At 51.1% G+C, this 17,759-nt stretch overlaps 9 protein-coding genes across 9 annotated transcripts; 4 read left to right on the top strand and 5 right to left on the bottom strand.

Annotated features, from left to right (window-relative positions):
* Positions 1-134: 134 nt before the first annotated feature.
* On the top strand, positions 135-1,167 carry CC77DRAFT_930851 (glycoside hydrolase; the record flags this gene model as incomplete). Its single annotated transcript, XM_018534188.1, has 6 exons — positions 135-251; positions 309-319; positions 370-414; positions 465-507; positions 567-844; positions 921-1,167. The coding sequence occupies 6 exons, from the start codon at positions 135-137 to the stop codon at positions 1,165-1,167; spliced, it is 741 nt and encodes a 246-aa protein (XP_018388274.1).
* A 231-nt stretch (positions 1,168-1,398) lies between these two features.
* On the top strand, positions 1,399-2,555 carry CC77DRAFT_749242 (hypothetical protein). Its single transcript, XM_018533080.1, has 2 exons — positions 1,399-1,642; positions 1,905-2,555. The coding sequence occupies exons 1-2, from the start codon at positions 1,630-1,632 to the stop codon at positions 2,408-2,410; spliced, it is 519 nt and encodes a 172-aa protein (XP_018388273.1). The 5' UTR covers positions 1,399-1,629; the 3' UTR covers positions 2,411-2,555.
* On the bottom strand, positions 2,450-4,261 carry CC77DRAFT_959341 (Septin). The gene is made up of 7 exons (XM_018535571.1): positions 4,202-4,261; positions 4,066-4,139; positions 3,994-4,007; positions 3,901-3,943; positions 3,689-3,851; positions 3,327-3,637; positions 2,450-3,278 (listed from the first exon to the last, which is right to left on the bottom strand). Exons 2-7 carry the CDS (start codon positions 4,099-4,101, stop codon positions 2,700-2,702), a joined length of 1,146 nt encoding a protein of 381 aa, XP_018388272.1. The 5' UTR covers positions 4,102-4,139; positions 4,202-4,261; the 3' UTR covers positions 2,450-2,699.
* Positions 4,262-4,469: 208 nt separating this feature from the next.
* Positions 4,470-7,239, top strand: CC77DRAFT_1029840 (WD40 repeat-like protein; the record flags this gene model as incomplete). Its single annotated transcript, XM_018526548.1, has 3 exons — positions 4,470-4,487; positions 4,534-4,646; positions 4,701-7,239. 3 exons carry the CDS (start codon positions 4,470-4,472, stop codon positions 7,237-7,239), a joined length of 2,670 nt encoding a protein of 889 aa, XP_018388271.1.
* A 1,050-nt stretch (positions 7,240-8,289) lies between these two features.
* Positions 8,290-9,012, bottom strand: CC77DRAFT_1007317 (hypothetical protein; the record flags this gene model as incomplete). Its single annotated transcript, XM_018523471.1, has 1 exon — positions 8,290-9,012. The coding sequence occupies one exon, from the start codon at positions 9,010-9,012 to the stop codon at positions 8,290-8,292; it is 723 nt and encodes a 240-aa protein (XP_018388270.1).
* Positions 9,013-10,504: 1,492 nt separating this feature from the next.
* CC77DRAFT_959335 (hypothetical protein) lies at positions 10,505-12,008 on the bottom strand. Its single transcript, XM_018535570.1, has 3 exons — positions 11,864-12,008; positions 11,058-11,806; positions 10,505-11,001 (listed from the first exon to the last, which is right to left on the bottom strand). Exons 1-3 carry the CDS (start codon positions 11,973-11,975, stop codon positions 10,678-10,680), a joined length of 1,185 nt encoding a protein of 394 aa, XP_018388269.1. The 5' UTR covers positions 11,976-12,008; the 3' UTR covers positions 10,505-10,677.
* Positions 12,009-12,222: 214 nt separating this feature from the next.
* On the top strand, positions 12,223-12,594 carry CC77DRAFT_1059720 (hypothetical protein; the record flags this gene model as incomplete). Its single annotated transcript, XM_018528268.1, has 2 exons — positions 12,223-12,333; positions 12,382-12,594. The coding sequence occupies 2 exons, from the start codon at positions 12,223-12,225 to the stop codon at positions 12,592-12,594; spliced, it is 324 nt and encodes a 107-aa protein (XP_018388268.1).
* A 1,141-nt stretch (positions 12,595-13,735) lies between these two features.
* CC77DRAFT_1029838 (S-adenosyl-L-methionine-dependent methyltransferase) lies at positions 13,736-15,056 on the bottom strand (the record flags this gene model as incomplete). The annotated part of the gene is made up of 3 exons (XM_018526547.1): positions 13,736-14,507; positions 14,564-14,693; positions 14,750-15,056. 3 exons carry the CDS (start codon positions 15,054-15,056, stop codon positions 13,736-13,738), a joined length of 1,209 nt encoding a protein of 402 aa, XP_018388267.1.
* Positions 15,057-15,457: 401 nt separating this feature from the next.
* CC77DRAFT_749050 (hypothetical protein) lies at positions 15,458-17,360 on the bottom strand. Its single transcript, XM_018533079.1, has 6 exons — positions 16,785-17,360; positions 16,557-16,728; positions 16,313-16,504; positions 16,198-16,263; positions 16,018-16,147; positions 15,458-15,961 (listed from the first exon to the last, which is right to left on the bottom strand). The coding sequence occupies exons 1-6, from the start codon at positions 16,969-16,971 to the stop codon at positions 15,632-15,634; spliced, it is 1,077 nt and encodes a 358-aa protein (XP_018388266.1). The 5' UTR covers positions 16,972-17,360; the 3' UTR covers positions 15,458-15,631.
* Positions 17,361-17,759: the final 399 nt, after the last annotated feature.

Genomic DNA, 17,759 nt, shown 5'->3' with positions numbered 1-17,759 from the left:
TCCCCAACCAACTTTGGACAATGGCTCCGTGTTCCATTTGGACAACTCAGAAAACAGTACACCATGATACCATATAGGAAGATTCGCCGTCGTAGTTGTGAACAGCATTATGATCTTGGGTAACGATTTACACTATGAAGGTCTCTGTGGTCACTTGTTTCTTGTCAGCTAGCGCATCGGCGCATACGATCTTCACTCAATTGCACGTCAACGGCGTGGGGCAAGGACATACCAAAGGAATCCGGGTGCCGGTGAGCATGCTCGTAACAACTTTCCTACTAATCGCCTCCTAACAGCACGACACACAGACCTACGACGGGTAATGTGCCCCACAATCATGTTCTGAATCGCAACTCATTCGGTTTTCAGACCAATTCAAGACGTAACGTCTAACGATGTCATATGTAATGGCGGGTAAATCATAACAAAGCGCAAGGTCAAGCGCTATATTGACCCACATACAGCATAAACCCCTACAGAACGCCTCTTCCCAAAGACATTATCAATGTATGTCGGTTTCGCAATAAGCAAGCTACGCCACATGGCTTCGGCTTACAACATGCTAGGTCAAAGCCGGAGACAAGCTCACTGCCGAGTGGCACCACACGCTTGATTCTAAACCTGAGACGGATAAGTCAGATCCCATCGACCCCGGTCATCTAGGCCCCATTATGGTTTATCTCGCCAAAGTCGATGATGCTTTGTCTACCACGGTGACGGGACTCAAGTGGTTCAAGATCTACGAGGATGGTATGGATGCCAATGGCGAGTGGGCAGTTACGAGGCTTTACAACAACAAGGGTCTAGTAGACTTTGTACTTCCGTCTTGCATTCCGAGTGGACAGTAAGTCGCACCTTTCTCTTCAAATCTCTTCTGCCAAAAGTTGTCATGAAGTTCTGGCTGACACAGTCCTTCTCAGATATCTCCTCCGCGCCGAACTTATCGCTCTCCATGCTGCGAGTAATTACCCGGGTGCTCAACTCTACATGGAATGTGCCCAGATAAACGTAACAGGAGGTGGTACTGCCAGTCCGGCTACAGTCAGCTTCCCGGGTGCATACAAAGCGACTGATCCAGGCATCAAGTTTCAGCTCTACTGGCCGAAACCAACAAGCTATACCATCCCAGGACCGAGGCCGTTCACCTGCTCTGCGAAGATTAGGTAAAAAAGTGAGATTATCAGTTATATGGTGTCTCGCTTCACGCATGAATCGGTATTTCAGGACGCTGTTGTAATTTCGATGGATAGATGAGATGTAAATGCATATGACAATAGTTTGAACCCATCCAAGACTCAAGAACAACATCTGCATCGATCCGAAAAACATACCAATACCCAAATGAAGCATTCGTGTATGCACCCCACAAGCGTCCGAGATGAATCTCACGTGCGTCATGCGTGATCGTTGTTTCCAAGTCTGGTACCTGCATCAGCAGCTCCGCCCAGCTTCCCCACCAACAATCGCAGCTCCACATCCATACACCCCAAACCCCGACGACATCAGCATACCCCGCAGATTCACGACCCATCGCACTTGCAATAGCCAAATATACGCCCTATACAATTGAGTGCTGCTACTTCGGCAAATTTTGGCCAGATTCCACACACGCGTACAGTCCTATTGGATATGCATGACGAACGTGAGTTGTTCTCCAGACCTTCCCACGACGATGCACATCCGCTGCGATACGATGCACGTGTGTAGCCAGAACAGGCGCGCAGGCACGCGATTCCAAACCTGATTTGTGGCTGCGAAAATTGTCGGGTGAGGCTACGAGACCTTGACATCGTCTCGTGAAGTCTGGCCGGCACGGCGCATCGCATACCATCTTCCTACATCCCCTCTACCACAACTATCACAACGTCTCAGAAACCCCTATGCTAACGTTTCCAAATCCACAGACCCACATCCTCTCCTCGCCCAAGTTCCCTTGACACTCTCCCCCTTCCTCTCCCTCCCTACCTCGGTCCCCTTGCCATACTCCTACGTAACCCTACCCTCGACGCTTCCTCCCTCGATCCTCTCCCAACAGCAGCAAGACGGGTCCAACGCGTCGAAACCCGCATACGTCATGTCTTCATCCGGCACGTCAGCGCACCCAGACCAGATTCTCACATCATGTGTCGCACTACAAGAACACTTGTCTAAGCTAGAGGCCGACGCGAGGAAGACATTGGCGCAGTGGGAGGAACGGAGGCAGAAAGAGGATCTCGCCGAGAAGAGGAGAGTTGCGCCGGGTTGGTTAGATAGTGGTGTACATATACTGAAGCCAGAGGAGAGTGATGGAGGCGCGAAGAAGGAAGACAAAGCGCCGGTGCAGAATCTCATGGATCTAGATCCGCAAGCGGAGAGCAAGGCCAAAGAAGGCGAGGAATTGGATAGGGTGTTTGGTGGACTCCAAGTTTAGCTACTCAAACATCACATATACCCATGAGCAAGATTTAGTGACCAGCGGTCTTCATAATAGATTAATACCAAGTTATAGAACTATAAGCTGTGACATGCTGTTTAGCCCAAGCCCAGATACGCGTCGCCTACAGTGTCCCCATAGCGGCGCGACATTACAGACATATGAGAACCGAAGATACGGAAACAGAAGGGGAATCTTGAAGGAAGAATGTGGAGAATTAGTGCGACCATGCTGAATCACTGCACCATCTCTGTTCGTGCAACACCACCAACGCCAAAGGGTGCGTCTAGCGACGACCGTGAGAGCGGTTGATGCTGCCCTGGAGGTTGTCCACCTCGCCCTCAAGACGCTTGATCTCTGCGTGACTAGCCTCGAGGTCCTTGTTGAGGCGGTCGCGCTCAGCAATGAGCTTCTGCTCCCACTGCCTGAAGCGCTGCTCCTCAACCTTGACCTGTTCGGTGAAACGCTTGCGGAGAGCCTCTTCCTCCTCCTTGAACTTGGGGTTGTCCAGCTTCCTTGGGCGCGCCTCGCCAAACTTCCTTGTCTCCATCTGGCCGGCGCGGTAGGCCTCGTAGTGGTTCTCCTCGGTGGTGTGAATGAGGTCAAGCATGTGGGTTCGGATGAGGATGGCGCGGAGCTTCTTGAAGTCGCAGTGCTCCTCGTTCTCGACTTCGGCAACACCCCAGGCGTATTGGCGGCCCTTGACGGTACGGCCGTCGTTGGTCTGAACGTCCTTCTCAGAACCGATAACGGAGAAAGGCATGGCATCGATGAGGCCGCGTGCGTGCTGCATGGCGGCAGCGTCGTCGTCCTCGAGCGGGGGAGTGTAGATCTTGATGCCTTGAGCATCGATCACTTGGCGCACCTAATAGCGGTCAGTATCTGCTCATGCTATCCAGACGGAGCATCTTACCCTCGCCTTGAACCTGGCCAGGTCTGTTGGGCTCAATGTGTCGGCCTTGGCTACAACCGGGATCAGGTTGACGCGTGTGCATAGCTTCTTCATGACCTCAATGTCAAGGGGCTTCAAGGTGTGGCCGGTGGGGCGGATGAAGTACAAGCAGGCGTGAACACGGAGATCGATCTTATCAGAGCGGCGCGGTTGTTGCTCTTGCAGCATGTACGACTCGTGCTGGTCGTCGAGGAACTCGATGATGGGTTGCCACGAGTCGCGGTTGTTGACGTAGTCACCGAAACCAGGGGTGTCGATAACAGTAAGGCGGACTGGGGGGTGTTAGTTGAAGGAGACGGGCAGTCCAATGGTGCTCTGCCTACCCTTGAAGAACTTCTCCTCGAGCTCGGCCTTGGTGATCTCAATCTCGACAGTCTTGTCCATCTGCTTGTGGTGTCGTCGCTTGTGGTCGGCATAGTTCTTGATGGTGGTGGAGAAGAGGGTGTTGATGAAGGTAGTCTTTCCGAGACCCGACTCGCCAGCAACCTGCAAAGGTTAGACTGATTGTGGATTTTGACAAGGACGATGTTCGTACCATTATGGTGAAGGCAGCACCGCGCTTCGCAACAATCTTGTGCCTGTGCTACGTTAGGGTCCGATGCTTGCGTGTCCGCTGTGTTGATAGTACCTCTGGTTTGGCAGCTGCGATGCATGTTAGTATACGAATTGGAGGCATAGCTGTGGCAGAGGGGACACGTACGTTGGCAATGCCAATGGGGGACGCGGACTCGGCCATGGCGTTGATGTGTGGTTGACCGCTGGTGTGTATGGGGTCTGGGGAGCAGTATTAGCTATGTCCAGTCTTGTAGGAGATGGCATGCAGCGTGCAAACGTACGTAAAGGATGCGGACGAGAGGCAATCCAGTAGTGAGGTTACTGAAAGGCGTGTGGTACAGGGTCTGGTGAGGAGACGTGGTGGTGTAGACAATTTGGGTCCCCTTTCTCAGAGTCGCCCATTCGGCAAGCACTGACCCTGAACGGGGTACCGCGACTAATGCAGCCTACCCAACTAGCGCGTCTAAGCATGATCCGAGCTTCGAAAAAGTTCAAGATGCGACCACGCCCGCCACGACATGACGAGACTGCAGCCAAGACATATTGAAGATGAAGACTGACTTTCAGGCAAGTCCAATGCTGCCATGGACGTGTTCGCGACTGACTTTTGTAGTTCTCCAACCTGCTGGGTACCGTCTACAGCAGAGGCAACCTTCTCTTCACTCCAGATGGCACATGTCTACTATCACCGGTTGGTAACCGGGTCACTGTCTTCGACCTTGTAAAGTGAGTATCAACTCGCGACTTCCACAATAATGGACGCGCGCTAATTCTGCCCAGCTCCAAATCACACACACTTCCATTTGCGCACCGGAAGAACATCGCACGCCTTGCCCTCAACCCTCGCGGAAATCTCCTCCTCTCAGTCGACGAAGACGGTCGCGCAGTCCTTACCAACGTCCCTCGTCGCATCGTTCTCTACCACTTCTCTCTCCGCGGTGAAGTCACCTCGATCGCTTTCTCTCCCTCGGGCCGGCATTTTGCAGTAGGCATAGGACGGCAGATCGAAGTATGGCACACCCCGTCTACTCCAGACGTCGCAGAGGGCGATTTAGAGTTTGCGCCGTTTGTGCGACACCGGATATACACAGGACACTACAACAATGTGCAAAGCATAGAGTGGTCGAGCGACTCGAGGTTTTTCCTTAGCGCGTCCAAGGACATGACGGCACGCATCTGGAGCGTAGATCAAGAAGAAGGGCATGCGCAGACCACACTGGGTGGACACAGGCAGGAAGTAGTCGGCGCCTGGTTCTCTAAAGATCAAGAGACCATCTACACAGTCAGCAAGGACGGTGCACTGTTCGTATGGAAATACATGCTGCGGTACGATGCGCCAGCCGACGCCGATGAAAACGACGACGAGAATTTACAATGGGGCATCGCGGAGCGCCACTTCTTCCACCAGAACAACGCACATGTCACATGCGCCAGCTTCCATCCTGAGTCGAAACTACTCGTTACAGGTTTCTCCCACGGTGCCTTTTTCATTCACGAGCTGCCAGAGTTTGCTCAAATCTCCAGCCTCAGCATTTCTCAAAACGATATTGACTATGTCGCAATCAACAAGACCGGAGAATGGCTCGCCTTCGGCGCATCGAAGCTCGGGCAGCTGTTGGTCTGGGAGTGGCAGTCAGAATCGTACATTCTGAAGCAGCAGGGGCACTTCGACTCAATGAACACGATCGCCTACTCGCCAGACGGCCAGCGCATAATAACGGCGGCTGATGACGGAAAGATCAAGGTGTGGGAAGTCAGTTCTGGTTTCTGTGTCGTCACATTCACCGAACACATGGGTGGTGTAACTGCCTGCGAATTTGCGAAGAAGGGAAATGTCCTGTTCACAGCCAGTCTCGATGGTTCTGTCAGGGCGTGGGATCTCCACCGGTATCGCAACTTCCGCACATTCACAGCACCTTCGAGACTTTCGTTTTCATCCTTGGCCGTTGACCCGAGCGGCGAGGTCGTATGCGCAGGTTCTATCGATTCTTTCGATATTCACATCTGGTCTGTCCAGACCGGCCAGCTGCTTGATAGGCTGTCTGGCCACGAGGGCCCTGTATCGTCCTTGTCATTCTCCCCTGATGCAGGCACGCTGGTGAGTGGAAGTTGGGACAGGACTGTCCGCGTCTGGAACATCTTTGCTCGCACGCAAACAAGTGAGCCGCTGCAACTCATGGCAGATATTCTATCTGTCGCTTTCCGCCCCGACTCAAAGCAAATCGCCGTGACAACACTTGACGGGCAGCTTACATTCTGGAACGTCTCCGATGCTGCACAAGAAAACGGTGTCGATGCGCGACGAGATGTTTCTGGTGGTCGTAAGATGTCAGATCGAAGAACGGCGGCCAACGTCGCAGGCACCAAAGCCTTTACGTCAGTCAAGTACAGTGCAGACGGGACATGTGTACTTGCTGGTGGTAACAGCAAGTACATTTGCTTGTACGATGTTCAGTCGGGTGTGTTACTCAAGAAGTTCACTGTATCCGTGAACCTTTCACTTGATGGCACACAAGAGTTCCTCAATAGCAAGCTGCTCACAGACGCCGGCCCGCAAGGTCTTATTGACGACCAAGGCGAAGCGTCAGACCTGGAAGATCGTCGAGACACAACCTTACCTGGAGCGCAAAAAGGCATTGGCGCACGGAGAACACGACCCGAAGTACGGGTACCTGCTGTCGCATTCTCACCCACTGGGCGAGCGTTCTGTGCTGCATCAACAGAAGGTCTACTAATCTACTCACTCGACAACACATTCCAGTTCGATCCATTCGACCTAGACATCACCGTTACCCCAGCTACGACTCTCGAAACTCTCGCACAAAAGGACTATCTCAAAGCACTGGTCATGGCCTTCCGTCTCAACGAGCGCAATCTGGTTCGTCGCGTATACGAAGCCACACCCGTGGGCAGCGTAGCTTTGGTAGTTAAAGACCTACCTTCAGTGTATCTAGGCCGCTTATTACGATTTGTCGCTCTTCAGGCCGATGAGTCTCCGCATCTGGAGTTCAATCTGGTGTGGATCGAATCGCTCCTCAGCAAGCATGGTCGATGGATGAAGGACAACAAGGGCGGCCTCGAGGCTGAATTAAGAAGTGTTGAGAAGGCCGTTCGTAGGATACAAGCTGAGCTCGCCAGACTGGCGGACGAGAACATCTATCGCATTGAATATCTTTTGGCACAGCCGCCAGAGGAGAAAGAGAAGTCAGCACAGCTTGACTTTGGCGTCAAAGCCATTGAAGATGGGACAACGGATGAAGAGATGGTCGATAGTGACGAAGGCGAAGATGTTGGCGAGTGGCTGGGGTTTGAAGAGTGATACCATTGTACGAATACGAATCTTGACGAAATGATCTATTGAAGAACCCATCAAAACGTGACCACAACGGTACGAAAGACGGCGCATGATATTACACCAAATCTTGGAGGTTTTGGCCATCGTGTATTTATTCGTCGAGGTATGGCTGTATGGTACATCATGGTCAGGTTATCCCTGCATCCCAAGTGTTGTTCACGGCCACCAACAGTGGGTGATAGCCTTAAGTCACTCCTTCCGCCATCTAAGCGTCTACGCTGGAAAGCGCGACACTGTCACAATAAAGCAGTCGCAATGCTCGCCAGCCTAAACAAAACTCTGGTGGTCCCGCCAGAACACGCCTCACCTGTCGCTATTGCACTATCGTCTCACAACAACCCTCACATCGCCAAATTTCTCGAACTATTACTGTCTTTTGCTATCTGTACTGCCTCCGTTATGGCTGTTTCTTCTCAGCTCACTACCTCCCGTTCAAACCCCACTACTTCGCCCACATGGAATCCTCCATACAAGCTCCCACCTACGGCATCTGTCAGGCCACGATCTACATCTTGCCCGGCTAGATATTCTGCGGAAATGGTCCAGAGATGTCCTCTGCCATGGGAATGGCGACCAGCTAGGATGAAGATACGAGTTGCCGGTACACCGAGACTTCCGCCTCAGACTCCTCCGCCGCAGAGTCCTTCATCACAGAGCCCTACATCACGGAGTCCTCCACCCCTTACCTCCTCACCACGAAGCCCGTCGTCGCCAGATATCGAACTAAATAAGCCAAAAGGCGCTATGGCGCGGCTAGCAATGCGGAAACGCATGGAAGCCATTAAAATACAGGACTCGGATGACAAAACTCGTTGAGCAGGAGACGCAGGAGGCTACGCTAGTAGGGAGAGGGACCTGGCATATGTCTGAGGAGCGCTATCATGGTCTAACAGGTCTACTATGAGGTTTGGTTTTGGCGCGTACGATTTATATCATCAGCTCGTGTCTAGATATGTGACATTGTTTCGAACACTAAGAGTCTCCATGGTTGATCAACATTGGTGCTCAGCAGGCTTAGTAGCCTCTACGCCACTGGCCCCAGTATCGATACCTAGGATCGTATCCAGCGTCATAACTTCCATTCCCGTCCCCTCCGTCACCTGGACCGTATGCCCATGGGTACGGCTCACCATAGCCATTATCGTAGTAGTCCGGTTGGCGTGGCTGTTGCGGAGCATAGCCAGGATGTGCAACGCGCTGGTGAACTGACATATCTCCAAACCGGTCTGTCATCCGACCCACACCGCCGTTGTAGCCTAAGCCACCCGCACCGCCGTAACCCTGACGCCTCCTTTCGAAATCAAGCCGGCGCTGTCTAAGGCTTGCCATTTCTTCATCGTATAATTGCGCGTTCATTCGATTTCCGCCAGAGTCGTCTCCACCCATTTGCTGCTGTAGTCTTCTGGCAACCTCTGGATCCCTGTCGGTATCCATTACCACCCCCAAACTTCGCTGTACCTCCTTTGCCACTTGCTCATCACGACTCGTGTCCATGACAACGCGTCGTGGGATCGACACTTGTCCGTCGTAGTTCTCAAAGAAACGTGCCATGAAGGCAGCCTTATCCTTTTCGGAGCGGACTTGTAAGAAGGCGCGGTGGAAGGCTTCTTGGGCTTGGGCGTTGGGGAAGTCGAAACGTAGAATGGGGCGGGAAGTGTCCCAGTTGGGGAGGATTTGAGCAGAGGTGGTTATGCGCCCAGTTGCCGGAGAAGCAGATGAATTTGATGGGACGCTCATTTCTGAAGTCTACTTGATGGTTGTAATTGCGATTTCGTTGCGGGTGTGGTTGAGCGTTGTGATATTCATCTGCAATGCAACAAAATAGATATAGAAAAGTGCCCATGTGATCAAGCACAAGCAGAATCTGAAACTTTGAGACAATAGTATAAGCAGCTAGGCGTCGTGAAAGGCAGGTGCAGCTGACAAGTCAGGTGAAAGCAGTGCTGGAGTCTGTACTCAATTCATGAAACGACACGCGCGCGACCGCTTACGCTTGAGACATTGGAACCGCGTCTATCAATACAGCTGATTACTCGCGTTGATCGTCGGCAGTTGCTTCGAGTACACAGTCAACCTATTGATTTTATGCCGAACACCGTAACGATCATATGACTACACACAAAGGTGCCGATGCTGTTGGTGACAGCCAACACCATTAGGCTCGGCGGACGTATATAAGCCTCATTGTCATTTCTCAGATCCTCTTTTCTTCTATAAACATACCTTGAGAGTCTTCCAAAACCCGAACGGTTCGCGCTCATGGTGTCCAAAATGTTGAACAAGTGATTTCATGTCCTTTTCTCGTGGACTTTTCCACAATTTCCAAATCTATAGTTCCATGTTTGAGTAGACAATCTTTTCCAAGATTCCTTCGTGTTCGAAAAAGACAATGGCCTCGCTCTGGAAGATCGCCGCATCCTTCACAATATCGCTATTCTCCGAAACCAAGATGTGTCCATTTCAAAAATCCACACTTGACAGCCATGTGGGATTGCGGCGCCACAGACTGTCGGGATGAGTTTCATGATCTCCTCATAGATATATTGGCTTGTGCACACATCTTTTGGGTGCTCCATGCTCCATCAACATATCCTGGATACGATAGAAACTGAACCCAACACTTCTCTTGACCATGTTTCCTGGGTGTTTTTGAAGACATTTGGAGCAACTGGTGATCACTGCGATCTACAATTCTGCGGTTCATTTCAAAAGCAAGAAGCAAGTCTGCCATGTTCGAAAACAGCTGCGACAAAAAAGACTCTCGCAATTTATGATGACCCGTAGAACGAGCGGCCTCCAAAAGATAGCTTTGCTACCAAGAAGACACCTATGAGAAGGTGATTGAGGCCATTTGCGCTGGCACCAGTGACTGAACGCACACGTAGCTACCCAACGTGCAGACTTGGAGGGCACCATCTTTCCTTCCATACCGTCGAAAACTTTAATATCAAAATCAAGAATCGGACACTGAATAACGAAGTGAAGAGCTATCACACATGGAACGAAGTCGAGGTTTTCCATACTTGGTCGAGACTCGACCCGAGGTCTACAATAGATGTTCTGGTGAGATTTAGTAATGTCATTCGTCTCCAGAAAGTGCCCAGCGTCAGACTAGATTACGGGCAATCTCATGAGGCCAAATAAAGCAAGGGAGTCGGTGCCGGCGCCAAAGAAGCCATGTGAGCTGTCCATGATTTGATACGCTGTGATAATGAAATCATGTTTATTTGACTGGTGTGAGGCGATGCAGCCGATAATGACCATGCTCAAAATGTGGTGCTCCACCAGCAAAGGAACACTTCCTTATTCATTTCTGCGCTATGGTACAGTATATGGACTTACATGACAGTCAGTCCTGCCGTATTCTTATTTCTTTACATCTAACTTCTTGGTGCTCGCCTCTTATCTGCATTTCTCAAGGACATCCTTGGCGTATTTCACAAACGCTGGTTTCAGCGACTTGCCGCTCTTGTCTTTCGACATATCATCCAACGACTGCATGCCCTCCATCAGGACTTGCTCTGCCTTAGTTTCGAACTTTTGTGCCTCTTCGGCCATGGGCATTTCAGCACCCAGTACTTTGCGAGATGTCTTGAGTGCATTCCACACAATCATTACTTCAAGGAGACTGTAGCTGTGGTCTTTTGTGAATGCCAACTGTGTGGTAACGTTTTTGAATGAATCGGCTTTAGTACTGGACCGCAAGGACGTCATGTCGAGCCAGGCCTAGAAAGGCTTGTCAGTATTCCTTGTGTTTATTGGCGAAGCTCTTGGAAACATACTGTGTAATCACTTTGCTTAAGCGCATTTACCAAACGGTTCGATAGCTTCTTGACTTGTTCCATGTCTCCGCCATGTCGCTCGGCGAGCACAGCAGCCAGTTCGGTCGGCAGTGCAACAACGGAAGGCCTGCCCCTCCAGTCACCTTCAGTAGGCTGATCCTTGCGATTCTGGACTTTGTGGTGCTCCTCATTATCCATGAGCTCGACAATCTGCTTCGCTTGCTTGTACATCTTGGCTGTCTCTTCCTCTGCCCAGTCAGACAAGGTAGCTTTGTCGTGCACACTCCTCAATACTTGTTGCAGCACACCCAAGTTGCTCAGCTTCACGCCTGTTGCCTTTGATCTTTGCAACATCTTGAGGACAAGATGATGCATGTCCGCTAGATTTAACTTTCTTACGACTAGCTCCTGCCACGCGCTTTCGACCTTGATGCCCGCCTCTTCGAATCCCTCCAAGCATCTGACTACATTTTCCCAGTCCTCCTTAGTCTCGCTCTCGGCTACGATCCCCCTGAAAGTCTTGAAAGTGTTTGGCAGTCTGTTCCGGTCGAGGTGTTCGAGAGGAAGAGTGACATCTCCCAGGGTGATCTCTACGGGTTCGGCTTCGAGTTTTGCGCGGGATTCTTTCGAGTAGACAAGCTTCCGTTGTTCTTTCGTCAAGTGAGAGGGAAGAAGGATCTTGGCGTTGAACTTGGAGAGGAGCTCTGATAGTTCGGGCTTGGAGGGTGGGAGGAAGTTTGGGAGAGCGCCTTATGTCCGTGTAAGTATGGTAAGCAGTGGGAGGGCGATGCGGGTGTGGTACGGACCTCTGGAGCTCACCGACGTGCGAGAGAATGCGCGTCTTGAGCCATTGGTGTACAGACAGACATTGTTTGTCCTGAACAAGGCCGATTGGCAGCTCCGCCGTATCGAAGACATGGTGGGATGTATGGCGACTTTCCACTGCGCATGGGCTCCGCAAAGTCCAGAAATTTGGCGCAAACGCGTCAAACGCGCCAAGCCACATCGGCCGTCCCCTCTCCGACGGGCCTCTCAAGCCACGACTCCAGCCTCAAGGTTACACAGCCACATCGCGGTCCCCTCTTTTCCAAGAAGTGAAATGTTAGCCCCAAGGAGGACCAACCGCTACAGCTGGCTCTTCCCCAGAGCAAAGAAGAACCCCAACATGGACAACGAGCAAGCGACTTTCTGGCTGAATCAGTTCATCGGCAAGAATCTACGCATACATGCCAGCGATGGACGCGTCTTTGGAGGCCAGATGAAGTGCACGGATAAGGTAGGCTATGACGTGTGTACGAGCTTGCACTGTGTTGACACGGTATAGGGCCGTAACATCATTCTTGCACTGGCACATGAGTACCGTGCGCCATCAGCCGAGACGATTCGCAAGGCGGTGGAAGAGTCGGGAAATCCATCCACATCCGTAGCTTGGAATAGTCGTTATGTTGGACTGATCGTTGTGCCCGGCCAGCACATCACCAAGATCGAGTTCGAAGAAACCACGTTCCCGGGCCAAAAGAGTGGTGTTACTCTATGAAGAAATCATATATGTCGACTATGGATCGATGATTCCAGATACGCGCACCCAATTCGAGGGGGGAGTGGGCGTAGTCTGGAAGGCCCCACGGCTGGAGCGCTCATTTACTTGGGCGCAAGGTATGTGCGAAGCATGTTAAGATCAATCATACTGTAAACATTGCACTCAAGCGCTGTGATAGGGTCCCAGCTGATGATAGTAGGCCGAGAAAATAGCTGAGGCGAAGGTAGACGTGCCCTCACTTTCTGGTAGCGAACAGTCAACCATGGAGCTATTGTGCAATTCGCAACAGTAGCAAATATGGCCGTGTCTTTTGATGATTACAACTCTATCGTGGGCCAAAATATATAATTTGGTACTAACGCCTGAAGCCTCCACCAGTTCTTTCTAATCTCAAGCCTCACACATATCACTGGATACATCAGCCACCATCAAAAGCGCAGCCATCTACACACTATCACCTCCTGTATCATGCATACCTCGTGCTACAATCCAACGTTGCAGACCCCGCATGCTTCAACCCTGTCCAAAGAGCCACAGATCTCTACAAAACCTGGCCAGGCAGAAAGCTTCGAACCTTCAAGAACCACAAAGTTTCTCTTCAGAAAGTCTTCGAAAACTTTCAGATCCTACAAACGGCCACGAAAGACCCACACCAAAATCCTCGGTCCCCTATCCTCCCATACCACACTAGCGGCCCATCAGGCTGCAATAGCAGCATCGCCCCTACTTTGTCTCCCAGGTGAAATCCGCAACATGATCTATGCGTACGCCCTCACTTCCGAGAAAGGACTCCTGTCCTACGATGTCCAGCGTGGTAGATTCGACGTTTCTGGAATTGGTGCTGGGTTGCTGCAAACCTGCCATATGGTATCGCGCGAAACAATATATTTGCCTCTATTGCTGAACACCCTTGTGTTTGGCTCGCCAACAGGAAGCGGAGAGAAGGAAGAAAGAATGTTGAGGTGCATAGGAAAGGTCATCAAGTTATGGCGAGAGATTGGATTGAAGGGTGGAGCGGACATCAAATTCCTTTCTCAGAAAGAGATAGTATTGGTCTATTCGAAGTGACTTTCTGAGCATGCTCCATTCTGACTCGAAACGTGGGCATGTAGGACGACCAATACGCCCGACGTACCACTTAGATCAAATCCGCCTCGATAACGCTCTCCACAGCCCTTGGATGCCGACTTATATCTACAATACCAAATCCGGCTTCCTTCAACAATCTCGCCCAATGCTCCTCTGTCCTCTCCATTCCACTTGTGCAGTTCATGAGCTGCAAATCCAACGTCGTCATCAAGTTCGTGGCTCCCTTCTTCGGCAGCACAACCTCGTAGATCAGGAGCTTGGAATATCCGCGCTTGAACACAGCGGCCACTTGCGAGAACATGCGTACGCAGTCCGCATCAGGCCAGTCGTGGGGTACGGCATGGAAGAAGTAAGCGCGCGCGTGCTTTTGAGGTTGAGGCGTGAAGAAGTCGTAGGCTTGTTTCACTATCCTCTTATCCAAGTCTTCAATGGGCATTGCGACGACTTCGGGAGTATCTTGCAGGACCAGAACGTTGGCAGGCAGGTCCGGATGCTTGTCAAGAAGACGCGAAGTGTCGAGACCGTGCGCGCCGCCAATGTCCACAAACAAAGGTTTTCCAGTCTGGACATCAGCACCATCGACGATGCGGTTCGTATCGTACACATCTGTCCAGCTCATCTTATGGTTCCGCAGCGCGGTCATCAGACCCATGAAGCTACTTCCCTTGCCCACCGGGTCAGCGGCGCAAGTAGCAAAGAAGTCTTTTCCGCCTGTCATATCGCGGTAGTTGTCGAGTTTGGCCAGGTCGACTGGTTCGACATAATTGTATTTCTTGAGGAAATACGGGAGGTTGACGCCTGTGGGAACGGTATGATCGGTACTGAGAGTTGCGTTAACGGACCACTGAGGAATCTGATTGAGGATGGCTCCACGTACCCGCATTGTGTGATTTGGTCGGTATGCGATACCGTGTCGCCAAGAGAGAGCGAGTACGGTGTAGGCTTCCAGGTATCAACATCTGTCTCTTCTAATACATATAGCGCAGCGATGTGTCTCAAAAATCTTCCTACAAACCACAATATCAGCTCTGTAATTCTTACTTCCAATGACATCTATACTCACGCAACAGATTTGGCTCGGCCTTCGCGTTGGCCCATTTTAGCAGCTGATCCAGATGCACTGGTGCACCAGGGTTCTTCTTATTCGCCTCCGTCCATTGCTTCCAGATGCCGAGGTCAAGAATGGTCTGGATACCGGCGATGAGCACTGGCGTCTCGAAAGACAGCCTCCAGCCTTGCTCAAATGGCGTTTCGAGGCGGTTCAGAAGGCGGCGCGCTGCTTCTTTAGCTTCGTAGCGCTCAGCGTCTGTAGAGAACTGTGAGGGCTGTAAAGAGTCTAGGTTTCTGATTGTGTCTTGGAAAGATGGCATTTTGAAAAGTTCTAATGAGTTTTGATTTGGTAGAGAGCCATGAGCCGGATAGTGTGGGGTACTTATCAGTTCCTGGCATGATTCGTGCTTCAGTATTGTTGACTACATATTCTCGAATTCACGACTCTCTAGTTCCGCTTCTTACAGACCCTGGTCATCTCACGGTTTATCGCCTACCGCGAACGGCAATAAGGTCTTGGCAGATGTGGGATCGATCAGGGAGTTGATCCTTAGTGTACGTTGACATGTGCCCATGACTCGGCTGAGAAGACTGTTATTGCTGGGGTGGCCTTATCGTGCAGGTCGTAAGATGAGCGGCTCAAGTGTATGCTTTGAGTTATTGTTGGTGTCTAGCGACCCCTAATTGACGAGGACTATATCTTGGGCAACAAGAGTAGTGAGTTACATTTGCGGTGATGTGCGATATGAAAGGTAGGCTGTATGTAACCAAATGCTAGGCGGACGCGTCAAGCAATCCCTCTCCTCCGCGGAAGGAATCGAAATGCCGGAGAACAGCGCCAATCAGCGGGACGTTACGACAGCTTCAGGGGCTATGGGTATCTTCCCGCATCCCTTCAAGCCATACGTCCGGGGTTACCATCTCGACTTGCTCCTCGCGCTGAACATCTCCACTGCGAAGGCACTGGAGATAGCATTGGATCTTTGAACAATTCCGACGTGCTCTCTTTGCTGCTTGTCTCAAAGTCCGTCATCTTGGTCTCGATATCCGTCATCTTGTATATCTCGAAGCCGGTCTTTTTCTTCTTTCCCAACGTACTGGTATTTGTCCGCGACCTGTGGGAGTCCTTGGATACGTAGCCGCTCGAAGAGTGTCTTGTTGCCCATGTTTCTGCTCGAAAGAGGCTGTTGATTACGGGTGCATTCACTGCGAATATGGACACGATCTGTTGCACACGATCAGATACCGAAATTATGGCTTGTAGGTGAATGGCAGACTTACGGCTTCGCGTTGTGCCCACACTGAAGAGAGAGCCACTTGGACGGAGGTGCCGATGGACAAAATGCAGCGTGCGATAGCCATGCCCATAACGAAGAGACCGAGAGACAGGAGGAAGATGACTCGAATTTTGCTTTGAACATGTATCAGCTTTGGCTCTTCTTATATGGGGAATAAGCTCACCGCCATAGACTGATCTTTGCATCTTTCAGCATCCATAAAGGAACAACGAGCAACAAAGCATCCACTCTGTATCATGCGTTAGCTACATATCGCTAAACTTTGAGGATTTACCCACAAGACGTTCCCGACAGCAATGACAATGTTAATCACAATGCCAGCTGAGCACTCTTTGCCTGGGTCAGGAAGAATTTGCCAGTTTCTCTTCAAAGGCAAGCAGTGTGTGGTTTGAGTGATGATGGCAGCTATACATGCAGCAATCGAGATAGCGCCCACGGCTTGAACATAATGGTAGAGCCTAGTACTTCTCCTGCACGCGAAAGTTAGTATCGATCTTGCGGAGCGTCATAGACTGCACTTACGTCAAACGCAGAAAGAGAATAATGAGCGAGCCTTTCAGACTCCAAACTAAGAAGATCAAGAAGTAGAACGAGGCAAACATGCCCTTTGCACCCTCTCGCATCGACTTTCGCATCGCTGGTGGGAGTGCTTCACGCTGCTCTTGGGTCATGGCTATTGGTGCACCCATTATACCTGGAGATTGTCAGTCAAACGATCAAATCGCGAACTCACTGCTATCTTCGACTTACTGAGATACTCCACCATAACGTAGATGAGAGTGAAGAATACCCACGACCAAAATGCAAAGAAGTCATCCCAGTAGAAGCCTCGCCATCCCAATGTCTTCCATCTCGTGAAGAATCTTGCAGCTATAATGACACTTCCAAGGGCGTATTCAACGCGGCACTCGATGAGCGTTGCATTAGGGTCAGACATCTTTGTAGTCCGATGCAGAAGACAGTGGATAAGTTGGTGCGCTAGACAGCCTTCACGAGGTAAATTGTGCTATATGAAGCGTTCATTCTCTGAACAGTCTGCGGTATAGGAGTACACATGGCATCGCATGCACAATGCTTCGTACTCTTGATTCGGATAAAGAGACGTCGATGAAAACTGGGGGAAGGATTCTTTATGACAGGGATCGGACTGAAGGTAGGAGAACTGAAGGAAGCCTCACGATCAGGCAGCTTGTCTTTCACGGACCCAAATCTGGTTCATTACATGTCGATGATATTCTTTAGGGGAAAAGATGGTCATCACTGAGACCTCAATCACCTAAACCATGAATCTCTCATCCTTGCTCTTGCTTGATTCGCTTGAGGATGCATAACGCGGCGAACAGTCGTGGGCTGCGGATAATGTCTCGCTGAGACGGTCAAATCTTGACTCAAGTGGCGTGAGCCATGAGATACGGCAGTCAGGAAAAGGTTACGGCTCCGGTTGAGACGCGCAATCTTGGCGCCAACACGGTCGGCCCAGTCGTCTGGTACCTCGCTTGCAACTTTTCAACGCCCACCCAGATGCATCGGTGTTAGCCTCATGTTAAGGAGCGGCCCATCCCAGCTTCTGCCGAGAGACCGCGTTTCGAGCAGCCTTTTCTGTGCATGATTGTCATGTTCGCTTGCAAATGCCGGTGTGCGGTGAACCTGCGCTATTCTCCGCGTACCTGTCGAACATCTGAACATCCACGCCACCTTGCCGAAGGAACTGTTGCATGTGGCGCG

The sequence above is a fragment of the Alternaria alternata genome (genome assembly GCF_001642055.1).
Source record: "Alternaria alternata strain SRC1lrK2f unplaced genomic scaffold CC77scaffold_6, whole genome shotgun sequence".
NCBI classification, from domain to species: domain Eukaryota; kingdom Fungi; phylum Ascomycota; class Dothideomycetes; order Pleosporales; family Pleosporaceae; genus Alternaria; species Alternaria alternata.
Note: the sequence above shows the minus strand (reverse complement) of the source record. Positions and strands in the feature narration are given on the sequence as shown.